Source organism: Delphinapterus leucas, chromosome 11, assembly GCF_059928025.1.
Source record: "Delphinapterus leucas isolate spDelLeu-1000000601 "Yukka" chromosome 11, BTC_Dleu_Yukka2, whole genome shotgun sequence".
Lineage (NCBI taxonomy): Eukaryota > Metazoa > Chordata > Mammalia > Artiodactyla > Monodontidae > Delphinapterus > Delphinapterus leucas.
In genome coordinates, this window is record NC_143139.1 from 87,690,119 (window position 1) to 87,712,227 (window position 22,109).

At 45.3% G+C, this 22,109-nt stretch overlaps 1 protein-coding gene across 5 annotated transcripts in view; it reads left to right on the forward strand.

Annotated features, from left to right (window-relative positions):
* Positions 1-22,109, forward strand: part of ABTB3 (ankyrin repeat and BTB domain containing 3) — a 312,674-nt gene that overhangs the window by 174,736 nt on the left and 115,829 nt on the right. For all 5 annotated transcript variants that reach the window (XM_089921234.1, XM_089921233.1, XM_089921232.1 and 2 more), the window contains exons 2-3: positions 9,654-9,803; positions 21,290-21,494. In XM_089921234.1, the coding sequence (XP_089777360.1) occupies positions 9,654-9,803; positions 21,290-21,494 (355 nt within the window). The remainder of the gene's footprint in view (positions 1-9,653; positions 9,804-21,289; positions 21,495-22,109) is intronic.

Here is a 22,109-nt window from a genome sequence, read left to right on the forward strand (position 1 = left end):
CTGTGCTTGCTAGTGACAGGGAAGAGGGAAAAGAGGGGGGAAAGCACAAACCACAGTGGGGCTTATGTGACGAGGCTTTACATCATGGGAGGTCAGGAGAGAGAGCAGGAAAGCCTGTACAGCATCTCCATGTGGGTGGCCAGTGGGTGTCTCAAGTTAAACATAACCAGAACTGAACTCCTGATCTTTACCCCAAACTTGACCCTCCTGCAATGTTCCCTGTTTCAGTAAATGGTAAACCCCTCCTTTCAATCATGCAGGTCAAAAACCTTGGACTTGTTCTTGCCTCCTTTTTTTCTTACACCTTGCACCCAATTGGCAACTCCATCAGCTTTTCCTTCACTTTTCTTTTTTTTTTTAAGATGTTTTTTTGATGTGGACCATTTTTTAAGTCTTTACTGAATTTGTTACAATATTGCTTCTGTTTTATGTTTTGGTATTTTTGGCCCCAAGGCATGGGGGATCTTAGCTCCCCAACCAGGGATTGAACCTGCACCCCCTGCGTTGGAAGGCGAAGTCTCAACCGCTGGACTGCCAGGGAAGTCCCCTCCTTCACTTTTCTAGCATCTCCGCCATATCTACTCTGGTTCTGCCCTGGCCACTCCCTACAGTCTGTTCTCAACCCACCAGCTGGAGTGACCCTCAAAAAAGGTCAGGTCACACACCCCCAAAACTCCAAACCCTCCAGCGGCTCCCATCTTGCTCAGAGTAAAAGCTAAAGTCCAGAGTCGCCTACGAGACTCCACCCAGCCCTCCTTCATCACTTCTCTTATCACTTCACTTCACTTCTCACTTCTCTTATCACCTACTGCTTTCCCCTCACTTTCTCTGTTCCTTCCTCTAACAAGCCAAATCCACCCCCTCAGACCTTTGCCCTCACATCCCCCCTGCTCTTCCCCCAAGATATCAGCCCTGCTCCCATGTTCACTCCCTTCAAGTCTCTCTTTGAATGTCCCCTTCTCTGTGTGACGCCGCTACCCCACCCAGCACTCCCCATCCTCCTTTCCTGCTCTGTTTTTCTCCATGGCACTTACCACCCAGCTGGCTACATATTCTAATTATGTGTTTGGAACACACATACCTGCACTGCACACTGCAAGAATTTCCAGTATTTTGCTGCTGGATCCTCAGTACCTAGAACTGTACCTAGCACCTAGTAGGTGCTCAGCTAATACTCCCTGAATGAATGAATGAACAGAATATTTTCCCTTTGTTTTTCTGCAGCTTTTCTTATTTATGCCATCAGTGTTAGAGCCGCACCATCACCCCAGTGTCCCTGTGTGCCACGTACCACGTATAATGCCTTAATAACATCACGGCTGCCTCTGTTCCCTGCTCTAAAGGCTGACACTCCCTGACCTAGACTTTAATTAGTCCCCTTCACTCCTGAGCTGACTGCGAGGGAAAGTTGGCTGCATCTGGCTCACGTGGGGAGGGCCGCGTGTGGGGTCACCTTGGACTACTTCCTCCTTCGTGACCCCCCCCCGACCGTCCCCACCTTGTCCCTGCCTCTCTGCCTCAGTACCCAGCATGCACACCGGGTACTATTTTCTTACTGTCTCAGGATTTCCTCTCTGGACTGAGAGCTTCCTAAGAACAGGAACTTCTTTGAGTCTTGAGATCTCAAAAGTGGCATTTGAGTTGGGCCTTGAAGGATGAACATGAACTTGCTGGGCACCTGTCAAAAATGAAGGTAATAGGTATAGAGATGAGGGAGAGGAAGAAATGGGCATCGTGGGTGTCAACCACTGTTTCTAGAATTTCAGCTGAGAAAATGGAAGAGAGAGAAACAGGATAGCTGGAAGGTAAAGGTTTAGTTTTTAAGTCCAAACTTTTTTTGGCCCAATGCCCTCAATGGTCCACCCCTGCCTCCCGGTCCAGCCCCTTCTCCCAACTTCTGCACCCTCTTGTACACTCTGTTCCAGCCACTCTTATATGCAAAGCACATACCTCTGGGCCTTTGCTTTTCCTTGGAATGTCCTTCTCTAATCTTCATCATCTTTTTTTTTTTTTCTTTTTTTTTTTTGCGGTACGCGGGCCTCTCACTGCTGTGGCCTCTCCCGTTGCAGAGCACAGGCTCCGGATGCGCAGGCTCAGCGGCCATGGCTCACGGGCCCAGCCGCTCCGCGGCATGTGGGATCTTCCCGGACCGGGGCACGAACCCGTGTCCCCTGCGTCGGCAGGCGGACTCTCAGCCACTGCGCCACCAGGGAAGCCCCACCATCATCTTTATAATCATGATCACATTTGTTGAGCTATTTATAGGGTCCAAGATTTACATGTATTAACTCATTTGATCTTCCAGTGGCCTTATAAGGATTGTACAATGACCATTCCCGTATTATTCACAAGGAAACGGAGGTACAGGGAGGCTAAATAGCATCCCTGGGCAACATTGCTGTGAAGTAGCACAGATGCAGTTCAACCTGAACGTTCATTCGGGCTCCAGAATCCACTCTTTCAACTCTGCTGTAAGGCATCTGCTTCCCCAGGCCCTCTAAGCTCCCCTGGGAAGCTGCCCTGAAGCTCCCAGGCCAACTTGGGTTCACCCACTGCGCTCCACGGGGACTTCATTAACGTCTCTGCTCTGGTGTTTCTCCCATAGTGGTTCAATTGGTGGGCGGTGTGTCTCCCCTGCCAACCGGGAGCCTTTGAGAACAGAAATGTGTCCTACTGTCTTCATGGTGCTCAGTATCGGTGGTTGAATGAATGAATGGTCCATAGATATCTTCATATTCTTTTTTTTTTCATATTCTTTTAAGGTTGGCATGCTTATTCCTTCTGTGTACTTCAGCCTCCACGGATGAGCATGTTATTGAGCCCATTCCCGAAAATTCTCCATCTTTGTGTTTTCTACCTCTTATTTCTTGTGATGGTTTGGCTTCAGACTTCCTAAGAACTTTCCCTTTGAATGTAATTCATTATGGGGCGGGGCAGGGCATGGAAATGAACCACGGTCTGGATGTATCCTAATTGGAGTACGGCATGCCTCTCACAGATGAACGTGCTTGCCAAGCCAGTCCTGAATTTGTTTCCCACTGCCAAGTCTCTTAAAATAAAAAGGAATTTCCAAGCCGCTTGTGCAAACATTAAAAAAAATCTGATAACTTCCTATCTTGTTTCTTAATAAACTGAACAGTAAAATAAAACACTCTGGCACCGTGTTATTGAATTTCTAAATCTTTACCTTCAAAGAACTTCACTTAGATTATTAGCAAACAACCCCCTTTGTTGTGACAGGTTGTCCATGTAGATTATCCCATTACAGCCTCCCAACCGTGCTAGGAGGTAGATAGTATCAAACATGTTACAGAGGGAGAAACAGAGGCTCAGAGAGCCAAGTCGCAAGCCCCAGGCCACACAGCTGGAAGACGGCAAGGCGGGAATAATCTGAACCCAGCCAGGTCTGTCCGGTGCCAGTTTGAGGGCTGGTCTGCTGCACCCCAGCTGCTTCCTTCCCATTTCTTAAAGCTGGGACTGGTGCCAGGATGCTCCACTTTAAATTCTGGGGATAACTTAGCAGAAGACAAAGCCTAGCCTGGCAAGGAGGACATAGGAGAGCCTGTTCCCTTCTCACAGCCAGAGACAGGCAAGGCAGAACCCCAGCCTGGGCCCAGGGTGCCAAGACCTACGTAGCCTCCTCCTCCATCACCACTGTCAACATCAAGGGGAGAATGGATGAGTGCTGATGGCTGTCTTATTTGGTTTTCTCTCAGTGGGTAAATAGCATCCTACTCCAGTGATAGCATGGAGACACAGAGAAAAGCTGAGAGGAGAAAAAGGATGGCGCGGTTATATTTGCCAAGGAGCCAAACAATCATATAGGAAGGTAGACATTCAGGGAGGCAGAATTGCCCAGATCGCCCCATCGGAGACAGAATGCCAGATGTGGTTGGTCCAGGGGCCCACCCAGAGGAGCGGTTTTCATATTTTCTGTTCTAAATGCCCTAACCAAAAAGTTGTCTGTCTCCAGTCGCACAAGGTTTTGGAAAGATGATCTGCAAGACTATTTGAATCCAGACATTAAATAAACAAAACTGCACATTTGTGGGAACAGGCCATTTAGTAGACGCTTACTATAGGCTGGAGGCCTTAAATATTTATCTAGTTTAATCACTGCAATAAACTGATGCAGTAGATATTTTAACCCCTCTTTGCAGACACAGAAGCTGACTGGGGATCTGGGAAGTGCTTTGTCCAGGTTGCCCAGGAGACTGGGGCAGGACTGGAGCCTGGCTCTGTCAAGAGCCCATGGTCATGCCTGGCCCCTCTGTCCCACCTACATCCAGTCAGTCCCAGGTTGCTTATGGCTGGAAATGTGGACATTCAAAGGCATTGGTTCATCCTCTTTTAGCACTGGCCAACCCCTTTGAAAATGTGAATGGATTTTCCCTTAGACAATGTACAACCCACCCCAAAGTAATAGATTTCGGTAAGACCATGACCCCTTCAACATAGTGGACCCTCCCCTGTGATCACCTGCTCTCCAGGGGAATTATTTCCTTTAGGTCCAAAGTCATATTTGAACCTTAGGTCCCCCCTGTTTTTAAACTTGAGTCTTAATCACCAGGCTGTGGCTGTCCTTGGCTCCAGTAATGGAAATTGATGAGTGGTCCAAAACGGAGACCTGCAGCTAACACTAAAATATGATACTGGGACCTTCTTAATGACCTAGTTGATTTTTATACAAAAAAATAAATGACTCTAGTTTATGTGTGTACTCCATATGAAGTCCTCAAAACAAAAGAAAAGAAAAAAAAGGAAAACCCTGGTATATAATCGTTGCATAATAGATTAATTATAGATTTCCCAAATCCTAGTACTCTAGCTTTCAAAGCTTCTTGGAATAATTATATTTTCACATTTAAATTTCATAACCCTCTAAAAGAAGGAAGAATAATTCCGAGGGAAATTATTTATTCTTATGATGAAGCATAAAGTAGTCCAAAGCTGGGCTTTTACACAGTAACTGATTTTCATCTCAGTTAACATATGTCGAGCACATACTATTACTCAGCACATTGTCTCACTTCATCCCCACCCGCAGCAGCGCCTTGAGGGAGGCAAGGCCATTCCTATCTCTCCCATTTCACAGAAGAGGAAACTGAGGTCCAGAGAGGCTCTGTGACCTGCCCAAGGTTAAACATGGGTGGGAAGTGGCAGAGCCAGGACTGAAGCTCTGGGTTCCAGACTCCACGTCCCGTTTGCTTGTGCCTCAGCCAGCATGTGAAGCGATGTCTGAGATACAGGCCTGGGATAAGAAGTTGCTGTACATGATGCAATCACCAAGAAAGCAATCCTGTGAGCACACGTCAGGACCATTTGTGCTTCATCCTCCCTGACATTCAGGGCTCACTCGCAGGCCTCCTTTGCTGTGAAGCCCCTGATCACCACCCCGTCCCCCAGCGGAGGCCCTCATCCCCTGAACGTTGGGTCACTTGTCACACTGGGTCGTGGTCATCTGGTGTCATTTGCCATGAGCACTTTTAAGGGTAGTAAATCTCCGAATTAAGAGTCAGGAACGTCAGAGGCGTCAGATGAGGGATTGGCCCAACATTCATTGCCTTGGCAATGGCTACTTGCCTTGGCCTCTGGCCAGATGTCTGGGCAGGTGAGCAAGCAGGCAGGAGGAAACAAAGATGACTCAGGGCGTCCCTGCCTGGGGTGACCGAGGGGATGACTCAGCTGTTAAGAGAAAAGGACAGGCAGGAGGCCGGCCTTGGATGGTGGGCATTTCTGTGAAGGTCTTGTCTTTCCTGAAAAGCTGCGGGTTCCTGAAGCGCAGGGATCGCCTCTCAGCCATCTCTACGTCCCGTGTGGAGCCCGGCCCAGCGCTAAGTAGTAAATCGTCAATCCGTATTGTCCAATTAATGCCAAGTTGTGAACTGGCCAAGCCCACAGTGTTTTTCAGACTGCCAGTCATGACCCACTAGTCGACCATGAAATCACTTCTGATGCTGCAGACAGCATTTTTTATTGATAAGATAGAAAAGAAGTGAAAAGAAAAAATTGAGAGTGCCTCATACATAGTAAGGATCGGTGTTATTTTTCATGAACTTTTTCATGGAAAACATGAAAAATGTGTGTAGTAGTAGTGGTGGCGATGGTGTGTGTGTGTGTGTGTACTGGGTCATGATGTAAAATACATTCTTTTTTTTGTAGTTTTTTAAAATTTTTATTGGAGTATAGTTGCTTTGCAGTATTGTGTTAGTTTCTACTGTACAGCGAAGTGAATCCACTATATGTATACATATATCCCCTCTTTTTTGGATTTCCTTCCCATTTACGTCACCACAGAGCACTGAGTAGAGTTCCCTGTGCTATACAGTAGGTTCTGATTAGTTATCTATTTTATACATAGTATCAATTGTGTATATACTGTATCAATAGTGTATATACTATATCAATGCCAATCTCCCAATTCATCCCACCACCACCCCTTTCCCCCTTGGTATCCATACATTTGTTCTCTATGTCTGTGTCTCTATTTCTGCTTTGTAAATAAGATTGTCTATACCAATTTTTTCAGATTCCACATATATATGTTAATATACGATATTTATTTTTCTCTTTCTGACTTACTTCACTTTGTATGACAGTCTCTAGGTCCATCTACATCTCTACAAATGACAGAATTTCGTTCCTTTTCATGACTGAGCAATATTCCATTGTATATACTTTATCCATTCCTCTGTTGATGGACATTTAGGTTGTTTCCATGTCCTGGCTATTGTAAATAATGCTGCAATGAACACTGGGGTGCATGTGTTTTTGAATTATGGTTTTCTCAGGGTATATGCCCAGTAGTGAGATTGCTGGGTCATATGGTAATTCTATATTTTTTAAGGAACCTCCATACTGTTCTCCACAGTGGCTGTACCAATTTACATTCCCACCAATAGTGCAAGAGGGTTCCCTTTTCTCCACACCCGCGCCAGCATTTATTGTTTGTAGATTTTGTGATGATGGCCTTTCTGACCAGGGTGAGGTGGTACCTCATTGTAGTTTTGATTTGCATTTCTCTAATGATTAGTGATATTGAGCATCTTTTCATATCCTTGTTGACCATCTGTATGTCTTCTTTGGGGAAATGTCTATTTAGGTCTTCCACCCATTTTTGGGTTGGGTTGTTTGTTTTTTTGATATTAAGCTGCATGAGCTGTTTGTATATTTTAGAGATTAATCCCTTGTCAGTTGCTTCGTTTGCAAATGTTTTCTCCCATTCTGAGGGGAGAAAACATTTGCGCTTTCTCCCATTTTTGTCTTGTTTATGGTTTCCTTTGGTGTGCAAAAGCTTTTAAGTTTAATTAGTAAAATACATTCTTATTGAGTCTAAAATTTTTGAAAAAACAATGGTTAGGGAACAATCTCAGTAACTCGAACAGCTTCCTGACTATAGGAACATTAACATCTAATGGTCATTTGCATTGTTCATCCACTTATTCATTATTCATTAAAAAAAAAAATCTACTATGGTTGCCTTCTCCACCGTGTCAGCCTGTTAAGTGTGAAGGTGAAACATTCAGAACAAGTGACTGGTTCAGTGTGGCTGGAGCCACTAACTAGGCAGCAGGGCCCAGAGGAGGTGTGTGTTGGGTGCCACCTCACGCCTGCCCATCTTCAAAGGAGAAGCCTTTGGTTGTATTTTTTTACCATCTTTATTGGAGTATAATTGCTTTCCAATGTTGTGTTAGTTTCCTATGTATAACAAAGTGAATCAGCTATACGTACACATATATCCCCATGTCCCCTCCCTCTTACATCTCTCTCCCACCCTCCCTATCCCACCCCTCTAGGTGGACACAAAGCACAGAGCTGATCTCCCTGTGCTATGCAGCTGCTTCCCACTAGCTGTCTATTTTACATTTGGTAGTGTATACATGTCAGTGCTACTCTCTCACTTTGTCCCAGAGGAGGCTTTGTTTGCTGAGCTTTTGTGTTTCGAGCAGGGTGAGAAGTGGACTTGAATTTTTTTTTTTTAAACATCTTTATTGGAGTATAATTGCTTTACAATGGTGTGTTAGTTTCTGCTTTTTATAACAAAGTGAATCAGTTATACATATACATATGACCCCATATCTCTTCCCTCTTGTGTCTCCCTCCCTTCCACACTCCCTATCTCACCCCTCTAGGTGGTCACAAAGCACTACCAAACGTAAAATAGATAGCTAGTGGGAAGCAGCCACATAGCACAGGGAGATCAGCTCTGTGCTTTGTGGACTTGAACTTTGACCTTTGTGTTCTGTCTGTCCCCTCACCCTGACAGTTGGCTTAAATAATTCAGCACCTGTATATTGATACTGCTTTATTGTACCCCAGTTGTTTTGTCACTGGCAGTCTTGTTTCTCCAGTGAGTTTATACTTGAATACGTCTTCTGCTTCTTTTCCATCTCCTAGCAGGATTGGGAATACTGTAGGCATTCAATAAGTGCTTCCTACTTATTGACAACTACTTTTGTTCAGGTCCCTGCTAAGATATCCCTTTATTCCTCATCTTCTCTTACCATAGAGCATGTGTCATTTGGCTTTGTGGTTATGTGCATAACAGTCCATCTCCTTCACTTAGACTGTGAGCCCACTGAGAACAGGGAGTATGTGTATTCTGTCCATCACTCTATCCTCAGCCCCTAACTTAGCACAATGCCTGCCTTGTTCATTGTCTCCTCAGTGATTGACGCTTGGTAGGTGTATCTGTTAGTTATCACCATAATAATGCTGAGTAGCAAATAACCCCAGTGACATATTAAATTAGCATTTGCTTTTGTGGGGCAGCTCTAAGCTACAGATTGTTACTGCATTGGCTCTGTCTGTCTCTCACCTTTCTTAGACCAGCAGGCTAACCAGGGTGTGTTTTTCTCATAACAATGGCAAAAACACAAAAGAGCAAGTTCAGCCACACAGGTGCTTTTCAGGCCTTTGGTTCCATCATGTCTCTTAATATACCTTGGGCCAAAGTTCGTCAAGCCCAAAGTCAAGGAGCAAGAAAGCGCACTCTGCCTATGGAGGCTGGGGAGGATATGGGAACAGTGATTATATCTGAATAATCAACCAAAGTAAGTTCTCAGGTTCTCGCTAAATGTTCACGGAATGGAAAGGATGGGATGAAAATAATTGGATTCCAGGGATTCCCCATGGGTATTCACCATACAAGTTACAAAAGTCCATGGGGACTTTTCACCTCCTGACATATAGCTCTACGGAGAAAGCCAGGGCCTTGTCTAACAGATAACAGCCCAGCCACCCAGAGTTAAATTTGCTGGGCAAGTAAAGCAAGCTCTCAGAAGAATCCCAGCAGAGACTTCCTCCAGGGCGCTCTGGGAGGCAACTGCCTCTGGGACAGAGAGTGGGACAGTGACCGCTGGGTTCTCTGCGTGGAAGGAATCCCTGCCAGGTCTGAGGAGCGATTTTCTTTTGTGTCCTTTGGAAATGTGTGCATACAGACGGATGCCACCGTGTTTGTTAAAATCAGCAAAAGACCTTTTAAAAGAGCTAGACATCATTTCTAAGAGGATTCAGAGCCTTGGTTCCCGTGTTGGCTTTGTGGTACCAGCCCTGGTGCGGTTTGAGGCTGTGCAAGGTTTTGCACCCCTCCTTTGGTTAACTGAACAATAACAATCTATTTTCCTTTCACTCTCTCTCCCCACCAACCATAGGGGTACTCTGCCTGCCAGACAGCCTGAACCTTCACCGAGACCCGCAGCGGACCAGCAAACCGGGAGAGCTGCCCATGTTCAGCCAGTCCGAGCTGAGGACCATCGAGCAATCCTTGCTGGCCACCCGCGTGGGCAGCATCGCGGAACTGAGTGAGTGGACGCTGGTTCTCTTACCCTGTCTGTTCCCAAGCCACCAGCTGCCCTTAGGGCAGTGCTTTGTAACCAGCCAGGGGATTCCTTTTATTGAGCACCTGCTGGGTACACACACCTGTGCTGATGGCCGTGGTGAAGGCAGCAGCTCTGGAATCAGGCAGACTGGTAAAGTTCCTGGCTCGGCCTCTGATGTAGGTCAAGTTCCTACCCTTTTCTGAGCCTCAATTTCCTTTTCTATAAAATAGAGAAAACGATAATACTGAATAGTTGCGGCGATTTAGCAAGCTAATGCCCATAAAGGGGTTCCCCACAGTACCTGGCACACAGTAAATCCTGCAAATGCTATTAATTTCTACAGTGGGATCACATCTGTCCTCTATTCAGAATCCTCCACGGGCTCCGCATCTGATCCATAGGAAAAGCCACAGTCCTCAGAATTACGTCCAGGCTCGCCCTCCTGTATTCCTCAGACATCTTCTTCCACTCTCTCCCAAGGCCCACTTAACTCAGCCACACTGGCCCCTGTTGTTCCTTGGACATAGCAGGCACACCTTAGAGCCTTTGAACGTACTGTTCCTTCACCATTCTCACCCTCCAGATACCCACATAGCTTGCTCCCTAGTTATCTTCAAGTCTCACCCAAATGTTACCCCTTAATGAAGCTTTCCCTAACTACCCTATTTAAAATTATAGCACCCTGAGGACCCTAATCCCTCCTCACTGCTTTACCTTTCTTCCCAGCTGTTACCCTATGACATACTCTATTTTTTTGTTTGTTTTTCAATAACAGCTCCACTGAGATAGAATTCATATCCAGTTCACCTACTTAAAGTGTATCATCATTCAGTGGCTTTTAGTATATTAACCAAGCTATACAAATGTAACCACAGTCAATTTTAGAACATTTTTATCACCCCAACAAGAAACCTGAAAACCATTAGCAATCATTCCCCTCCCTCCTTCCCCTAGTCACACTCTATAGTTTACTCATTAATTTTTTTAAATTGTGTGTTTCCCACTACTAGAATATTTTTTCATGGAGAGTACACATATTTGTTTTGTTTGTTGTTGTAACCTCAACACCAAGAATACTGCTTGACACATAGTAGGCCCTCAGGAAATATGAAGAAGGAAAGAGAGACAGAGACAGAGAGAGAGAGAGACAGCGAGACAGTGGGAGAGAGAGAGAGAGAGAGGGAGAGAGAGGGAGAGAGGGAGAGAAAGGGGCAGAAAGGTGGAGAGAAGAAGGCTGGGGTGTCCCAAGTTTGAGCAATGATTGCTGTGCTTGTATATCCCCTAATTCGGGGCTGTGCTTTCTGAGTCTGGCCAACCAGAGGAAAATAAAACTGTATTTACTCATGATCCAATTGATTGTCAAATGACATAGCCATGTGTTAGTTCCGTATGGAACTGGAGCATTGATCTCAGAAATGCTAGAGTATGTTAAATTATGAGTTGGTGTGATATTCTAGAAAATTCTGAACTATGAAAGAATTCAGGACCCATAAAGCAACTTGTGCCTCTTCCCCAAAATTCCCTGTACACCCGGGACAAGCATCCACCCTTGAGTATATGACATGCACCTCTGAAAAGGGAAGCAGTAGCCAATTCAAGCCATAGGGGGACCTTATGGTCCCTAGAGTTACTTTCCTGGCACCTGAATTTGGAAATTGTGCTTGCATTCCCATCAAACCCCTGAAGTCCTAAGATGCCTCCGATTACAGGGTCTTCCAGCCACTGGTCAGTTGTACGATTGTTCTTAAACTTTTGCCGTGGACCCCTTTGGCAATCTGATGAAGTCTATGGACCCTGCCTCAGAATAATATTTTTAAATGCAAAAAATAAAGTGCATAAGTTTATAAAGGAAGCTAATTATATTAAAACACAGTTATCAATATATTTTTACCTCAATTGTGATACAGTAATTCTATGCCTTTTTTATTAGAACATTATAAAACAAGATCTAGCAGCAGCTCTGATGGCCCATTATTTTGAGGTAGTGATGTGTGTGAAGGATATTTTGAGATACCTGCAACAATTGGAATGGGATAAGGAAAGGTCTGCATTTTAACAGCTCCCCAGGGATTCAAATGTAGATGGTCCAAGCAGCTCCCCTGGGGAAACATCTCAAAGAAGAAATGCCATACTGTTTGGGACTCTGCAAATTTCCAAGACACGCCCGTGACCTTGGAAAGGCCGAATCTGGCTACAGGGTTGGTTCATGTCTGTGTGGGCGCAACCTGGGAAGAGGTCCCCACGCATTCTTCGCTGGGGTCTCAAAAGTTTGTCCGGTGATATTTTAAGGGCCCCTCCTAGCACCTGGGCTGGGGCCCTGCTCAAATCCGGTTCTTCTCTTGGAGGAAAGAATTTGCTAAACAAACCTGCCCTTCACCTAAGCAGGCAGCATGCAGGAGTGGCTTGCCACGTAAATTGTTTCTAAGGACAGTTTGCTCTGTAAATTAAATGCTGTCATTTTCGTTGAATGTTGACTTTCGCATATGAATTGTTGGCACACAGATGGGTGCTGCTAATTACGAATAGGTTCCCTACGTTCATTAAGTCAGCCCTGTAGAACGTGTGCGCAGCAGCACGTTGATCAGCCACATGGGCGACAGAAGGTAATAAAATTGCCTTCTTTTCTGATCTGACTATAATTTAGACTGGCTTGCTCTGTGGTCTGAATCAATACAGCCTTGCTCTCTCTGTGTACATAGAGAGCTGTTCTTCATATGCAAAGGTTACTCTGCCAGTGTGGATTCCAGAAACCACTGTTGTTCCAGCAAAGGCGAGATGGAAAGGGTTCGTTCCCAGCCGTCCCTGCTCTTCTTGAACCAGGCTGTTCAGGGTTGAGGGCAGAGCCCCTGACTATGGCCTTCTTCATGGCCAACAATAATAATAGCAGCCCCTGATGCTGTTGACCTGGTGATCTATGAAAAATCTACGTGAGCTATTTCCAGTGTAACCATTATTATCCACATAGATGTGGGCATGGAGGCAGGAAGGGGACAAACAACTTGTCTAAGATCAACCACACCTGTGAGCTGATGGCTGGAATTGAGTCCAGCTCTCAAGGCAGAGCTTTCAACACTAGGCGTGACTCCCTGTCTCTGGGGGAAGCCCAGGTGTTTCTATATGATACAGGTGGAATGAGAGTCCGCCTCTGTAAGATCATCATGTTTGTCAGATCTGTGTTCCTTCCAGGTCTGAGGATCGCAGTTTGCTCTGTAGGCTGTATTGGGGATGCTCTCCTCAAAACTAAACTGGAGACGTGAGAATTCACAAAGGTTACCTAGTATTTCACCAGCACCTAGATGGCAGGACCCCGCTGCCCGCTGAGACTTCTGCTTGTATTCCCCCTGCTTCTATCCTCAGGGCATCTTATTAGAATCCAGAACTGTCTTGATCAGTGGTGATGTCCAGAGCACTTTCTCTGTCCAGCCTGTTATGGCTTGAGGTGAAAATATATCCACTACTTCCCGACCACCTACTGCATGCCAAGTGCTTTAAATATATTAAAGGTGTTTTTATTCTCACTTCATAGATAAGAAAACTAAGACCTGGAAGGATAAATGTTTTGCCCAGAGCCACACAGCTAGGAAGTGGCAGAGTCACATTTCAAACCATTTTTCTTTTTCTACTTTTCTGCATCCAGTTCAGCTTTGCATTCTAAGCAACTAACACATCGCCTGTAGCTTAGGAAATATCTGTTGAATGTTAAATGAAGACATGAATGACCCACAGTGAACTAGTCTGTGAAACAAAAGCTAAAGAAAATGCTACAGGGGAGGGGAACTCTTAATGAAACTCTTGTCAAATATTAAACTGAATTTTGAACTCAGAGAACTAGAGCTGAATCTCTGTATGTCAAATTATTTGAATGAGAAGCTAAATCAGGAGACCACAAAGGTCCACAAACTGACACAAGCCTGGTGATTCTTAACTGTGAGCCCGAAGAGATTCTCAAGGCAATGCTTAGACTCTGGTGGGCAGACCAGGTCAGGAGTAGGTCTGGGGGAAGCTGGTCTGTCCCGTCTCCTCCATTGAGGCCACAAGGAAAGCAGAGGCTCTGGCTTTTCTCACTTTTTTTTTTGAGAGAACAGAAGCTAAGGCTAATTTAGTTTATTTTATTGGTTTTCTTTTTCTTTTTTTAATTTTTATCAGGGTATAGTTGATTTACCATGTTGTGTTAGTTTCATTTGTACAGCAAAGTGAATCAGTTATACATATACATATATCCACTTTTTTTTTTTTTAGGTTCTTTCCCCATATAGGCCATTACAGAATATTGAGTAGAGTTCCTTGTTCTATATAACAAGTTCTTATTAGTTATCTATTTCATATACAGTAGTGTGTGTATGTCAGTCCCAATCTCCCAATTTATCCCTCCCCTCCTTATCCCCTGGTAACCGTAAGTTTGTTTTCTACATCTGTGACTCTACTTCTGTTTGGTAAATAAGTTCATTTGTACCCTTTTTTTTAGATTCCACATATAAGCAACTTCATATGATACTTTCTCCGTCTGACTTACTTCACTTAATATGACAGTCTCTAGGTCCAGCCATGTTGCTGCAGATGGCATTATTTTGTTCTTTTTTATGGCTGAGTAATATATACCACTGTATATATGTACCACATCTTCTTTATCCATTCCTCTGTACCAACTCGACTCTGCATTTGGTCCCATCAATCCCACATTTGTGTCCTCCAAGATCTTGCTGCAGCCCTTCTGCCCACATTCCCTGCCTTGCCCCCAGGCTCCCAATTAAAACTGCATTGGACAGTCATTAATTAGAGTAATTGCTTTCTGCTGTTTAAAGGGGAAAAAATGAGGGCTTCATCAAAACCTGCCTCTTTCTGTTTTTTCACACTAAACTGTGAACTTGTTGTTCCCACTCAATGAGTTCATCAAAATGGGGCCATTAATTTACAACTGTGCATAAAAAGGTTTCTGGGTTGTCTCCCCTTGGTGTCACCAGAAAGAAAAACAGCCCTTATTGCTTGGACAAGGGAGTCTCTCAAATGCAAATGGGATCTTTTCAGAAGGTCCTGCTGCCTCCAGCCCCTAAAATGCACTGTGACCTTTTCAGGTGGTCAAGTGGCCACTGGCCTCTTGGTATTTCTTGAATGTTCCACTCCACAACAGGGCCTTTGCACTTGCTCCTCCCTCTGCCTAGAAAGCTTTTCCCTTGATTTTTACAAAGCTCCTCCCTCATTTCATTCAGGCCTCTGCTTAAATGTCACCTCCTCAGAGAGGCCTTCCTATGACAGCCCCAGTCACTTAACCCTCCCTGCATCACTGCTTTCTATACACACTTCCTGCTTTAATTTTCTTCATAGCACTTAGCACCACCTGACATATTATATATTTGTTTATTTCCTGTCCACCTCACCAAGACTGTAAACCCCATAAGAGCTCAGACTTTTTTTTAACATCATTGACTGTATCCCCAGTGCCTAGAACAATGTCTGGCACACAGTAGGATGCAATAAATATTTGATGAATGAATGAATGCATGAATGGTAAGTTTCCTGCTGGATCCAGAGTTCAGTCTTCCCTTGTCCATCCCTGTTTCTCCAGCTCTCCTTCTCCTTTAAAGCAAATCTCCTCTCATTACTTTGTGCTGGGCTATACATGGTCTTTCTTTTTTTCAAGGGGAGGAGTTTCAGTGAGGCAAGTTAAACCGCAGTTTATGATGCTGGTGCGTGCCTTGGCTTCCTTATCTTTGCTGTGTGACCTAGGGCAAGTGACGTGATCACTCGGATCCCCAGGGATCTGTGAAAAGAGGGTGATCATACCTCCTACCCCAGGGTTGTGTGAGGTTTTGAAAACGTACTATAGTAAGTGGTCTTTGACCGAGGATGAAGAGCGGCGAAGGAATTGAAGGTGCTGTCACAGCATAGGTTTTGGCAGAAGGAGCCCATTTTGGAATGTGCAGCCCTTTGTCTCAGGGGGATCGCATTGGCATGCAGGAAGATGGCTTAGAGGGAGCTACACTGATAGCTTGAGTCTGGCAGGTTAGAGCAGCGTTTCCCAAAGGGTTGCATGGGAGATGATTGTAGGTGATACGCAAAACACTTTCTACTTTTAATTGCTATGAATTTTTCACGGGTACTAGAAAAATATTGGTTTTCCTTTTATGGCAGTGATATGAAGTTTCCTTTTAAAATGAATTTATTGTGTGAAAGAATTAGCCAATTTAAAGAAAAATATTAAGTAAATAAACTGTACCTGCGGCACACAGGCATGAGAATTCATGATGCTGATTCTCAAATGGCTGACATTTGGAAAACCTGGTTATAAGCGGCTTCTCAAGTAGGTTCCTAGAGCCAAACTCCAGACACCCAAACTCAGTGCAGCTAGTGGCAAGTGGATTTGTTGTTTTGGGTTCGTGAAGCTGACAGGTGAAGCAGCAGATAGCACATACATAGAGTGGGATTTGAAATGGAGCTTGTGATTACAGAATCCCCGTGCCAATTCCATCTCCTATGGCCAGCCCTCATCAGAGACATCCTTTCGGCCTCTGATCCAGAGACTCGGCTGATAGCAATGATGATGGTGATAATGATGAAGGTAGAAATGATGGTGATGACGATGGTGGCCATGATGATGATGGGATGATACAAAGTAAAAGAAATAGTGCTGAATACTTATTATATACACTTAGGATGGGCCACACCCTATTCCAGGTGCTTTAAGTGATTTGTGATTGCTTCATTTCATATTATGAGTTAGGCACTATTATTATCTCCATTTTTCAAATGAAGAAACCAATGCTGGGTACTTTATACATGTTATCAATTTAATCCACACAACAAATTCACAAAGGTCATAATCATCCCTGTATACAAAGAAGTAAACTCACCCAAGATCATGCAGCTAGTCAGTGGCAGGTTGGAGACTCAGACTCAGACAGTCTGACTCCAGAGAGCTTATCCCTAACCACTACACTACACTACACTGCTCCTCCAAGAACAGGACAATGAATGAGTCATGTCTCTGCCTGTGAAGCTTAGTAGGGGAAGTAGATGTGTGGGCACTTAAAACACGTCTGAATTAAACAAGTAACATGTTAGACTTTATAAGCAGGTGTTGTGTGTACACAAGGGAATGGGAAGTTGATTCTGATCTGTGACATCCCGGAGGGCTCCAGGGAAGAAGTGGCATTTGATCACAGCCTTGAAGGTCGTCAGTAGTTGAGAGGATGAAGCGGGGTGGGGGGGCACTCTAAGATGAGAAAACAACAAGAGCAAAAGCAAAAGCAGGGAACCTGGAAGTGCAGGGTGAGCTGAACGATGCTCTGAGGAGATGGTTAGCCCAATCAAGGCCAAAGCCTTCCCAGGGCCTTGGGGAACTTGAGGGGTGATGCACTGCCCCAAAACATGGATCCTCTTCTCATCTCCACTCCATTTTGATTTTCTTATTTTGAGCTTTTTTTTTTTTTTTTTTCTGTACACGGGCCTCTCACTGCTGTGGCCTCTCCCATCGCGGAGCACAGGCTCCGGACGCGCAGGCTCAGCGGCCATGGCCCACGGGCCCAGCCTCTCCGCGGCATGTGGGATCTTCCCAGACCGGGGCACGAACCCGTGTCCCCTGCGTCAGCAGGCGGACTCTCAACCACTGCACCACCAGGGAAGCCCTTATTTTGAGCTTTTTTATGAGTGCTTTCAAGAAAGACAGAGGGAGACTTCCCTGGTGGTCCAGTGGTTAAGACTTTGCCTTCCAATGCAGGGGGTGCAGGTTCAATCCCTGGTCGGGGAGCTAAAATCCCACATGCCTCCTGGCCAAAAAACTAAAACATAAAACAGAGGCAATATTGTAACAGATTAAGTGTACCCCAACCTGACCCTAGATGGAAGGTACTAGAAATTTAAACACCACCTCGGTGAGCTTATTATTCCGATAATACCAAATAGCACATGCCATAATTCAAAATTCAGAAATGACAGAAAAGTTGGAAGGGAATGTCACCCACAATCCCACTAGGCAGAGAAATCCTTGGTCAACATTTTGCTTTTTTTTTCCTCCTGGTATTTACTCAGAGCATATTTTTTAATACCATAATCCTGATCACACCGTATGCAGTTTTGAACTTCACTTTTTTCCCCACTTACCATTTTAACACAAAGCTTTTCATCATTTATTGCCATTCTATGTAAACATTTTTAGTAACTGCATAAGTTTTATCACATACCAGAGTTTATTTAACCACGCTCTGATTTTCAAACATTTGTTTCTTTGTCAAATTTTGGACCCTGTAAATAAGGTTTGGGTGAAAATCCTTGTGCATGAAGATTTTGCTGCATTTTGGATTCTAACATTGGGACAGAGTCCCAGAAATGGAATTACTGAATCAAGGGAAAGGAGCATACGTGAACACCTTGGCTACATAATGACAAATGGCCCCATCATAGACTTGGAGTTGGCCATAGATGCAGCAGGATGTCTCTGAAAGAAGGACTCAGGTCAGTGTAGGGCGATGAGCACAGACATTAGAGTCAGACAGACCTGGGTTGGAATCTTATCTCTGCCTTGTGACCTTGAGCCTCAGTTTCCTTATCTGTAAAACAGGATTTCTCAACCTGGGCATTATTGATATTAGGGCTAAATTCTTTCTTGTGGGGACTGATCTGTGCATTGTAGGATGTTTAAGAACATTTCTTCCCTCTACCCATTAGATGCAGTAACAGCCCCCCGGACATGGCACCAGAAATATCTCCAGATATTGCCAAACATCCCCTGGGAGGCAAAATCACCCTGGTTGCAGATCACTGCTCTAAAGCTAAAATAATATAAACATACCCTATAGAGCCTTGTGAGGATTAGAAACAATGCACGTGAGGTGCTTTTTCCCAGTGCCTGGTATAGGGTAGGCGCTCAGTGAATGGCAGCTGGGACTGTTCATGTAGAGCCATGTTTCTCCACATTTTCCATCTGCAGGTCCCCTGGGGATCTTCCCTGCCCACCTGCCACTAAAAGAGAATTTCCTTCTCTGATTCTTTTTTGAGGTTCTTGCATAAATATATGCAAGTGGCAAATGGAGAGAAGGAGGGTCAGACTCTAGGTTAGGCTTGATAAGAGGCAGAGGGGTGTAGGGAAGCAAACCTCCCCCCAACCCCGCCCCACTGCTATCTGTTTAACTCCTGCATCACTGTTTCAGATATTAAGCTTAGTGGATTGTACTCTGGTTAGGTCGTCTTGATGAGGCCTTAGGACTCTGGCAACATAGAAGTTTCCTTTCCTCTGACAACTCCTATCAGAAATAGTGGTTGCTTGGAATCTTGCCTCAAGAAGGATTTTTAAGGCTGCATCTACACTTAGTGGATAAGGGCTCTGTGATTGACTAAGCATGTCTGCCATGGGCATGGAAGAGAAAGGGGAATATTTGCCATTTCCACCCTCAGGTGAGACCTCATCTCCATAGTCTCACTCCCACAGAGGGGGTGAATGGTCCTCTTGTCAATCTTCTTTTGAAGAAGTGGCCCTTTTCCTCAGATAGGAAATGGGAACCTAGAAGGCAGGCCCTGGGCCTTCAGAGGAGAAACTCCTGCCTCTCACTGAGCCTCACTTTCTTGGGTTTGGATTTTAGGTAAAAAGTGTCATGTTAAAAAGTACAGCTGGATGGCAGAGAACTGGTGGGCCCTGCAGGCTTGGTTTCAGCTGGGCAATGAAGGATTGGGAATGGGGGCTTTAAACCCCAGTAGGAGTTGATGTTTCAGTCATGAGTCTGAAGGCAGAATGCCTTCCTCTTCAAGGTCCTCTATCTTTTCTCCTAAGGCCTTCCTTCAACTGACTGGATGAGACCCACCCACATTATGGAGGGTAATCTGCTTTACTGAAAATCTACTGACTTAAATGTTGATCCCATGTAAAAAATAGCTTCACAGCAATATCTAGTCTAGTGTTTGACCAGCCAGCTGGGCACCGTAGCCTAGCCCAGTTGCCACATAAAATTCACCATCACAGGTATCTTAGAGGAGTGTCTCCCCAAGTGTGCAACACCTCCCACTGTGCATGAGATGATTTCCAGTGGGACGGGGGCAGTGCCTTAAATAACATTGGTCATGGGAGTGACTCTTTTAAATTCTATTTTAATGCTAATTACTTTCAGAAGAAAGGCTCCACTTGATATGAGCCCCTAACAACGCTCTCACTCATTATTTATAAGAGTAGAAAGCAGGACCAGAATTCAGCTATAAATTGATTACGCTGTTTCCGTTTCATCAGGTTAACTTTCACAGTGACCTTCTGTTTATGGCAGGTGATACTGATTTTCCGTTTATGGCAGTGACATAATGTTTCCTTTTTAGATATATGTATTTTAAGAAACAAAGGGAGTCCATTGAAGATTAAGTAAATAATGGTACGGGTGGTGTTTGGATTCAGCTACACTCACGAAGGTCGCTTACAAGCAATCCAAGTTTGAGAAACACCATCTTAGCCAAGGAAAGTCGGGGCTTCAGGCCCAGCCAGCATCCCACAGGAGGATCTTCCCTCCACGGCCAATCTGGGAGCATACAGCTTTGGTTTGATTAAGGAGAAGGCTGGTTTCCTTCTGAGAAAGCGTGAGAAAGACCAGAGTGTTCTCAAGGTTTGCCAGCGTTGAGAAAAGTAAAACATGCCCCTCAAGGAGCACAGTTAAGTGCATGGATTCTGGAGCCAGACTGCCGGGGTCAAATCCTCCCTCTGCTGCTCATAGCTGTGCACCCCTGAGAAGTTATTTAACCTCTTTGAGCCTCTGTTTCCTCATCTGTAAAATGGGTTTATAAAGGTACCTACTTTATAGGGTATTGTGAGAATCAAATGAATTAGTGCTATCGCATAACAAGTGTCATTTAGGACTGAGTCGCTGTTGTTGGGAACGACTGACAAAGAAAAAGAATATTGTGACACAGTGCTCTAAATGCTGTACCCAAGAAAGTACAGTGTGATATGAGACACAGGGGAGTGCGGGAGATTCCAGGATGGCTTCCTGGAGAAATTAATATATAAGCCGATACCTGGATAATCAGTAGGAGTTAGCCTGGAAAAGAGGAGAGAGAGAATGTTCTGGATAGAGGGAATAGCGTATGCCCAGGCTTAAAGGCAAGTGACAGTTCTTGTGACTGCAAAGGAGGCAGTGCTGGTTACAGCAGAGGATGTGACAGAGGGTGTGTCCCAAGGTGAGGGAGGCCAGAAGCAGACACATACAAAGGGCTTTCTGTGCCTTGTTAGAAACAAGGGGTCCCAGAAGGGCAGGACTGGAGTTATCTTAGCAGCCCTCTGTGCCTGAAACAGCACCCCAGACCTGGAAAGCCCTTGACAGTCGTGTGGCGAATGAACAAATGCTTTCCTCTCTGCTTGATATGTGGCCTGGAGTTCTCATGGGACCACTCCCATTGAATGAGGGAATCTCAGGATGGAAATCTCTGCTGAGATCTCCAGGCACATCTTCTCTGCAAGTCTTGGCTGCCTGAAGGATCTGAAATGTTACTTCTGTCCACAGGTGACCTGGTGTCCCGAGCAATGCATCACCTGCAGCCCCTCAACGCCAAGCACCATGGCAATGGCACCCCCCTGCACCACAAGCAGGGGGCACTCTACTGGGAGCCTGAGGCCCTGTACACCCTCTGCTATTTCATGCACTGCCCGCAGATGGAATGGGAAAATCCCAACGTGGAGCCCTCCAAAGTCAACCTCCAGGTGGAAAGGTAAGACTTGTGTTGGCTTTGGATGGCCAAAGAGAGGGGCTCCCTTCTGGCCAACACCACCTTATGGTGAGTAGGTATTGCCTCCAGGGTGGTACAGGAGTGGGGGAGGAGAGGGATGCTGGGGGTCAGAACTGCCCAGTTTCCAGAAACTCACTGGAGGGGTCTAGATGACCTTGAGGGGTTATCTGAGACCTGGGTGGAATCTTTGAAATGGGTTTGCATAGGGCTGGCCCAGTTTGGGATAAAAGTGGCCTGGGTCAGAAGAGAGGGTCTTCACATCTGGAGGGATGAGGCCTCTGCAGTGCAAGGGGGCTTCCTTGTGAAGGCAGCTTAGGGGGATACCAGCTCCTTGGGTGGGAGATGTTTTATCTTCATTTCACCCTGTCTGCCCTGGGGATTCCAGGGGGAAACCATAACACTTGCTCAGCCAGAAGTGGGCCTCTCATGTGGGCAGGAGACAGCATAGCAGTTGCCATGAAGCAGAATCCTCATGGCAGAGAAGGAAGGGAGGGCTCCCTGGAAGAGGAAGCTCCCTCTGACCTGGCTTCTGCTGCTCCCCAGCGCCATCCGTCCACTTCCCCATGCCTCAGCCTCCGTATCTGTAAACGAGTAGCT